The sequence below is a fragment of the Lissotriton helveticus genome, chromosome 7, assembly GCF_964261635.1.
Source record: "Lissotriton helveticus chromosome 7, aLisHel1.1, whole genome shotgun sequence".
In the NCBI taxonomy this organism is placed as follows: Eukaryota; Metazoa; Chordata; class Amphibia; order Caudata; family Salamandridae; genus Lissotriton; species Lissotriton helveticus.
Genome location: NC_136068.1, coordinates 1,909,745,967 through 1,909,754,940, shown reverse-complemented (window position 1 = coordinate 1,909,754,940; position 8,974 = coordinate 1,909,745,967). Strand labels below are relative to the sequence as shown.

Sequence of the window (8,974 nt, the reverse complement as noted above, 5' to 3'; positions counted from 1 at the left end):
AGGCTGTGGCCCATAGGACCACTGCCTGTTCTTAAAACATATTTTCTTCAACATTCTCAAAGGGAAACTTTCCCATTTGCAAATGGGTTACCACCACTTTTAAAATGGTGGTAAAATATTTCTTTTTGCAACCAGATATACATACCATGTGGATTCGGTATTTGGAAGGGATGCCTAAAACATTCCCTCTCCAAACACTGAATAGCAAATGCAAATGCAATTCGGTAACACGTTACCAATTCGTATTTCCCATTTTGTATGGCCCATTTATGCGATAGCCTATTGCCTGCATACAGTTAAAAACATTTTCATTGGAAAGTCATAAAAACTGTGATACTGAAAAACCATGGAGTCAAATATAAAAAAAGGAATGATTGCCGTGCTCCTCTGTGGCACTCACTCTGCAGTATCCCTGGGAGGGCAGAAGAATGGCACAGTTATGTATCGGAGGAAGAGGTCATGAACCTCAGAGTAATATGGCTGAGGGCCTGACCTCATCCACTGTGACACAGCAGGTTGTAATTGTCGGTCCTGGGCTCTTGGTGCCACTTGCCCCCCTTTAGAAGTTAAGCTGCAGTATTTGTTGCTCTGCAAAATGTATCCAAAAGTCATGCAGGTAACTTGCTCCCTGGAAAAGTAGATCCTAATATGCTTAGCTTCGCTGGGATTCAAGCAGTAGGAATCGTAGTAAAAATGTGTGCAGAACTGGGGACTCAGCTCAGGGTCTTGAGAATCTTAAGCAGATTGCTCTGCCACCAGGTTGTACGCTCTGTACTACGGGCCAGATGTATGACCCTTTTTAGCGGCCGCAAATGGAAAATCTGGCAGTTTGGAACCGCTAACAAGGGTTGAGATTTGTGCAAATCCTATTTTGTGAGTCAGTAACCTTATACTGACTCGCAAAATAGGGTTTGCGAGTCATTGTTAGGAAGGGGCATGCCAAGGGTGTCCCTTCCTAATACCGAGTCGCACTTGTATGTACAATTGTTTTGCGACCGCAAATGCGGTTGCAAAACAATTGCAGTTAACACCTACTTCATGCAGGTGGTAAGCCAGGTAAACCCTTCCCCCTTGTGACTGGCAGTGACAATGTTTTGTAAGAGAAGGCAGTGCACCTTTCATTTAAGGAAAATGTGATGTATTTAGAAAAAAACAACTGATTTCTTTAACCCCTCTGAACTCGTCATGGCCATTAGAACGCTCGCACGCTGGGATAATTCCCCTGTAGTGTGGAACGGGTGTGGCCATGACGAGCTCAGCTCGTCATGAGCACAGGAGCACTGTAGCTAATGACGAGCTCAGCTCGTCATGAGCACCGGGGCGCTGTGGGCACCCCACACCCTCAGCACAGCAGGAAAATTACCCCAGCAGCAAAGGGGTTAAAAGGCAGTCACAGGCATGGTGGTCTGCTGACCCCAACAGGCCGCCATCCCTGGGAGTGCTGGTCATTCCCAACAGGTCATATATTGTGATCTGCCTCATGAATATTGATGAGCCAGGTAACTTGCAACCCCATTGGGAATTGCTAAATATGTCTGAGACACATTAGTACATTCCGTTTTTGCGAGTCGCAAACAATCACAATTTGTGACCCTCAAAACATCCTTAAAGATAAAAAAAATAACGCAGACAGTCAGAGGATGTTCTTTAGCAAATCTGCATTTATGCAGAAGCTCGGCTAGGACGCGCTCACTGTTAGTCTGGGTGGTGAAGCAATATGGTAGGAAGGGGCAAGAAGCAACATGATAGAGTGAACAGGGGACAAAGGGTGAAACATATAAGAGATAGCAAAGTAGAGCACTGTGTTGAAAACAAAATGGAGGGCAGGGGGCCATACCACATAGGACGGGTGTGGGAGATGCAACTGTAGGGTGGTGGAAGTAACACAGATGGCATAGCGGAAGCAACATGGAGGCACAGGTGGAGGGAAGCAACATGGAGGGTGTGGGGAGGCAAGCAAACTAATGGAGGTACAGTGTAACATGGAAGGCCGAATATTAGGGGAGGAAAAGTAAATGAGTGAAACAGCAACGTGGAGGAGGCATGAGAGAAGCACATGGAAATGACTGAGAGCAGAATACAGAGAGGAGAGGGGGAAGACAAGCACAGTCCAGGGGCAGATGAAAAACTCATGCAAGCGCCTGCCTGGAGTGTTGAAGCAAAAAAAAAAACAAGCAATGTGTCCATGTTCCAGGGGAAAGACAAACACAAGAAGAGGAAGAAAAGCATACACAAGCTAAAGAGTAAGGAGTAAGAAAATGAAAGTGGCAATGAGGCCAATCCATTGTAAGCAATGGGTGGGCTCTAAGACTGCCAAAAGTAAACAAATAATATCCATGCACTGTCCAGTCGGTGAGAACTAAAAAAAAGCACAACCTGTTCCTTAGAGCATGCTAGAGCAAAACAAAATAATACAAGTAATAACATAAAGCAACACCAGATACAAAACAAGAAGCATTGGCAATGTAAATAGGTCTAGCCTTAATGTTGTAATGCATGGAACACGTGCATGCTGAAGTGCTGCTTGCTTGCATGGCAGTCATTAATACTATTTTGAACATTATAGGGGTCCTTGGAGGTTTTAAGTAGTTGAAGAACTGAAGCAGCACGATTTCCCACCTTAAACTGTTTTAAATGTCTGCTTGTCAATGGAATATTGAAGCCATGCCCTGCTTTGGACTTGAAATGTTGCAGTATATGCTGACATATGTAAAGTAAACAACAGAACATAACACAACAACATATCCAAAGCAACACAACAACACAAACATATTAGGGTATAGTAGAGTAAAGCAGCCAAAGAAAACACAACACAACAACTGAAGTACAAGACCAGGCATTCCAATACTGCATCACAAAAAACAAAAGAACACATTACTAGCACATGGAAATACCACGCAACAAATGGATACAAATGTTTTTGTGGTGCTTTGTCTCCTCCAAAACCCTGTTTTGATAATACAATGGTAAAAGGTGATGGAAGCAAGCACTACATTAATTTACCACCAAGGCATGTAATGGCAACAGCGGTACAAAAGGGGGTGGTGATGGACGGAGCATCTGAACCAATCAAACACTCACACCTAGTAAAACGATCTGGGTTTAATCCATCACCGTTCTTTAGCCCACTCTGCCACCCCAGTTCAGACATGGCTATATGCAAATCAGTCTGACCCTGTGCCTCATGGGAACAGTCCAGCCCGAACTGCCAAGCCATGCCTTCCCTGGACCGTAAACAAGCCTCCGAGGACCGGTTTCTGGCATTCCAGCCGTCTTCAGCCCGGCTTTCTTGAATCCAGTGGCAAAGTGAGCAAGGGACTCACGTCTGAGCATACCCTGCCACACTTATGGCGGCCAAAAGCGGTACAAAAGGGGGTGGTGATGGACGGAGCATCCGAACCAATCAAACACTCACACCTAGTCAAAAGATCGGGATTTAATCCATCACTGTTCTTTAGCCCACTCTGCCACCCCAGTTAAGACATGGCTGTATGTAATGGCAACAGTCAAAATGTTTCGTGAAGGAACATTTGTGAGCCTTAATAAGTGCTGTTTCGAAATGTCAAGAATGTTTTTTCTCCTTTTTTCTTTGTTTCGTCTTTTATTCCCTTTGTCTCCAGAGATAAATTATTATTGCATGATGTAATTGTTTGATTTGGTATTTACTGCCATATGTGTTGTAAGTAAGATGAAATAACGTCACGGACCAGCTGAAAATAAGGATTGGTGCTTGATGCATGAATATGTGAACATTCAAAAAATGAGAATATACTACAAGCCACAGATGACAGGACCTCCCATGCCTTCTCCCACAGATGCTGTTTTGCGATGTCCTGCAGTTCTGTGGACTCTTGGCAGTGGTCATCCTGGGCTTTGCTGGAGGTAATCCAATGTTAACCTAACACATAACACTGCACTTAAGACTAACCCTGGGCGAAGAACTACGCTCCGTTCGCGGAGCTTGCGGAGTTTTGGCAACTCCGCGTTCTACGGAGAACGCGAAGCTGTCGATTACTCCGCGATCCGGTGCGTAGCGTAGTTCTCGCGCGCTGAATAACATTATCGCGTGCGCCGGGGGTAAGTTCGCGCGATATTTGACGCGATCACGCACTTTGGAAATAAGGGAACGCAAGCGGGCGGGACAAACCTCTTGAGTAACTTAGCGCGCTAGCTATCTCGAGCATGCAGGCAGCGCCCCGAACACGAGCACCGCGCTCCCGAAGACGAAAAACGGCGCGCGAACGGGTTTAGCAAGCTACTACGCATGTCCGCGGAGCTACGCGAAGGTCGCGGAGTGCAACTGCGTCTTCGCGTAGCTCCGCGGAGTGCGGCTCCGCGAACTACGCCCAGGGTTACTTAAGACACAATCCTGGTGCACTGCTGAACAAGGTCACTACCCTTCAGTTCACCAGGAACATCAAGTGCTTCCAGATGTGGTTGGAGAAAAAGAGCAAAATGAACATTAACTTGTCAAAACTTCTCAATCCACACCTTTTGGCACACACCGTTAAATAAAAAAAAAACACACACTCACCCACACGTACCACACCGCTGATGCATTGTCATACACTTGAACTCGAGCCAGGCAAAACGTGGACTCAAAGAGACCACACCAACTGCAACACACAAAACGTGATACATCTTATCACGTGCCCATGTGACCTACGCTATGTGGGCATGACCAGCAGGAAGGTCAAACAAAGAATCTGTGAGCAGCGTTCTAATATCAGGTGCAAAAAAACGACAACAATAATGAGCAGACATTTTCTGGAAACTAACCGTACAACTAACGATATGCAATGGACAGTCATTGAATATCTGAACAGTGGCAATAACATCTGTAATCGCCTCTTTGAGAAAGAACAACGATGGGTATATAGACTTGGGACCCATCTCATTGGATTAAATGATGACATCCCCTGGAATTCCGTGATCAAGTGAACATTGTATGAGCTCAGACTGTATCACCAACTCGGTACCACCTTGTAGCTAGAATGACATGTCACCTCACAGTCTCAATACACAGCCTCACCCTCTACACACTAGATAATGTGTACAGCTCAATGTACGCTCTCCACCTAGTATGGAAGTGCATGAGAGTTACCTGGCACCGTAATGACCCCTTTTTTGCCCTCTGGCACTGACTAACTATCCTCCAATCTTGGCTGATGTTAGCATACTTGCCAATTGAGTCCCCAATTGCACGTGGCACTTATTTGTCACGTTTTTCTGTCCTTCCCGAATGTGCACTTGATTAAAAGGAGCTTTTCACTCGCATCGTCCATTTTTTCATATTCTAACTTCGCTTTAAAATGATATTGATACGAAGTGAGCTTCTGATATGATTGTTCCAAATGCGCTACGTTCTCCCGCATTGCTTTACTTCACCATAGTAACGCGGTAGGACGCCACATCTGTCTTCGCATATGCGAGCGCACAGGGTGACGCGCCCAGTTCCCCTAACAACGAGCATACTCGATCCGAGCACGTAATCACCTCGTCACTGTCTAGAAGGCTCACGGATTGGTCCAAACCAGGGCGTCGACGGCATTCCGTCTTCGGCCACGCCCCACCCGGAAAATCAATCACTGCCCCTTTTACTAACCGGTATATACAGAACTCCCAGCCCCGCGTCCACATCTTCGAGGTCCAGTTGAGGGTGATGCAGGTACACTGAGGGTGCCGAGCGTCGAGGGCGTGAGCAGAAGCTACAATTCGACTACCATTTCATCACATAAGCTAAGTACCGACGCTATGTCACAGACTTATTTTATGTCTTTCTTTACTCCCATTTTTTTGACAAACACGCAGGGTGTGCCAATTACATTCCCTCCCCCTTCCTGTGACCCATGGTGTACATCCCTGACACCACAAAAGTGAGACATTTTAATTTTATTGTCTGAAGCGATCATACCTTAACCTTGATCGCAACCAGGAAGTTTACTTCCATTTTACTCTCACCAACACGATTATCTCGTATCACGTATAGTACACAGCACCTCCTTCCTGCTAGTGAGTAAGAACCCGGAGGCTATGGTGGTGATAACTATATTGTTACTTTGCCACGAATGCCTCTATACCACGAACTGGAGCACCATAGACTTACAACTGCGATCAGTACTATCACTAAACGTTTGTTCTGTCCTACATGTGCGTCTATGTCCTTTTGTTATTTCCAGGTGCAGAAACCATAAAGCTGGAAGCCTCCTAAACCAGGAGTAATTAGGAAGCAAATTTCTCTTCCTACATTTTTTGCACTTTTTTGCACTTTTTCACCTTTTTTGTTATTTTCACTTTCACGTCCCTAGGTAAGGGTGGACCTTAGCGCGTCCATACCGCCAGGGTTTAATACACCAATAAGTCCTGAAGAATGCCTGGTAACATTACACCGTTTCATGGCTGAAACATGTCGACTTATTTGTAAGGAAACTACCACTTAATTAACTGTGGACTTTTTTCCAAACACATAATTTTTAAAAACCTGTCCTTAGTGATCAAAGAATAAAATTGTTTCTGATACACTACTGACTGTTTTAAACCCTCACCACTCATTAGTTAAATTTACTTTGCACAACACGTCTGAATCTCACTATCCTGCTCCGCAGTAAATCTGGTGTTGTAGCACACCAAAGAGGCACTCGGTCTCTTTGGTGGGGCCTGATGATGAAACATGTCATCACCAGGTGGTGAGTGAGGGCTTTCCTTAAACGTCCTGAATGAGGCCGTCAACCCCTTTCTTAGTTGCTCCTGACTGTGGTCTGATTGAACCATGTGACACTCTTTTCTTGTTTACTGATTATAACCGGGGAATAAGAATGTTGCTTAACTCTCCCTACCTCTCTTCTTGTTAAGGCATACACTTGCATCAGCCAGACATGCTCCTCACACTTGATCATTCAATCATTCAAACCCACAGAGATCCACAGTGGATAGACCCCTTCCTCACTGCTTCCACCAATATTGCCACAGCACCACCTCACTCTAAATGATCACGTGTTCAAGGACTGTTGAACTAACTAAATCGAAATGCGTGCCAACTTCAGAACTGCCTGCCTCGCGCACAAAGCGCTGCACACAGGGAAACCTGCATACCTGGCCTCTAAACTCCAGAAGGCCGGTCAGTCAAGAAGCCTAGGGAGTACCACAAACACTCTACTCCTTAACCCTCCAAAAACTCGCAAACAAAAAACAGCATCTCGCTCATTCGCAGGAAATGCGCGTAAAATCTGGAACAAAATACCAATCCATATCAGGACCAACCCCATCTACTTAATTTTCAAAAGGCAGCTCAAAGACCTCCTCCTCAATCGATCACTCCCGAATGGATAGTTACAGCCCAATCGCCGGAGCCTGCCCACAACTGCAGTCAGACACTTTGACATTAAGACCTCTACCCCACTCGCCTCTTGACTACCTCGTCTATCCCCCCTCTCTGATCCAATCTCATCACGAGTCACTGTGATTTTGCGACAACACTACGTGAAGCAGCACAATACACTGTACATACTACTGTGATAACATAGCTTACGAATGACATTGTGCTCTCTATGACGAGAGTATGCGATGCGGCATGAGTCACTGTACATATTACTGCACTAATGTATCATGCGACTGATAAGGCTGTAAAGCGCTCCGATACCTTTGGGTCTGACTAGCGCTATATAAAACTCTTAAATAAAGAAATAAATAATACATAGTCCTGGGCACAACATCTTTTTTGTTTTTGGGGGAGTTTTATATAGGGCTTACTAGAATCAAAGACGTCAAAGCACTTTCCATGAGCACCAGTTGCGTTACAGAGGGACACATTCATGTGTTTTTGTTAGGCACAGGACATTACGTGATTTACCCAGAATCACAGGTTGTTGAGCGTCCCTGCCAAGACTCGAACCCAGTTCCCCAGCTTCGAAGTCGACCGCTTTAGCCATCCACCGATATTCAAAACACATTGCTAACAGACACAAAATACACCTGCAGCACATTTCCCCATCCCATGCTGCACAGACATGAGCACGCACACACACAAACATACAGCACTTCACAATCTTAGGGGCATATGTCCAAAGCATTAACGCGGTACAAAAGGGGGTGGTGATGGACGGAGCATCTGAATCAATCAAACACTCACACCCAGTGAAAAGATCTGGGTTTAATCTATCACCGTTCTTTAGCCCACTCTGCCACCCCAGTTCAGACATGCCCATATGCAAATCAGTCTGACCCTGTGCCTCATGGGAACAGTCCAGCCCGAACTGCCAAGCCATGTCTTCCCTGGACCGGAAACAAGCTTCCGAGGACCGGTTTCTGGCATTCCAGCCGTCTTCAGCCCGGCTTGCTTGAATCCAGTGGCAAAGTGAGCAAGGGACTCGCGTCTGAGCATACCCTGCCACACTTATGGCGGCCAAAAGCGGTACAAAAGGGGGTGGTGATGGACGGAGCATCTGAATCAATCAAACACTCACTCCCAGTCAAAAGATCTGGGTTTAATCCATCGCCGTTCTTTAGCCCACTCTGTTGTTTTTGCATTTGCCTAGTGATAAGGCAGCCGCCTTGGCGCTCCATAGCGCAATGGTGTCTTCGTTAAGGTCATGATAGATTTTCTGTGGCAAGGGTGGCCGTCCTGCACAAATCGAACCTTTGAGGGTATTTCCTCTTTTAATGTGTACTGCAGAATGAGGAAATAACAAGGAGAAATAAAGATGGTTCTCCTTCTTACCCTAGCGTCGAGCAGATACACCATTTTGGAGAAAATATATGTTTACAAGTTTGCACCTAAGGGTTTTTCTCAAAATCCATGGGTGGATGGAGGCGAATGCCCACGTACCATCAATGAAACATCTATTATATCTTTGCATTACTTTTAATTTTACAAAGCAATGCATATAACAATTTGCGATGCTTTATAAATACCACAAAGGATTTTGCGTCAAGTCTGTATCAAAAGTGATGCAAACCCCGATGCAAAAACGGATGT

The 8,974-nt window shown here is 45.5% G+C and overlaps 1 protein-coding gene across 1 annotated transcript in view; it reads left to right on the top strand.

The window, feature by feature from the left end:
- Positions 1 to 8,974, top strand: part of LOC144767861 (transient receptor potential cation channel subfamily V member 6-like) — a 138,838-nt gene that overhangs the window by 108,687 nt on the left and 21,177 nt on the right. Inside the window, exon 11 of the mRNA XM_078651220.1 lies at positions 3,816 to 3,882. Within this exon, the coding sequence (XP_078507346.1) occupies positions 3,816 to 3,882 (67 nt within the window). The remainder of the gene's footprint in view (positions 1 to 3,815; positions 3,883 to 8,974) is intronic.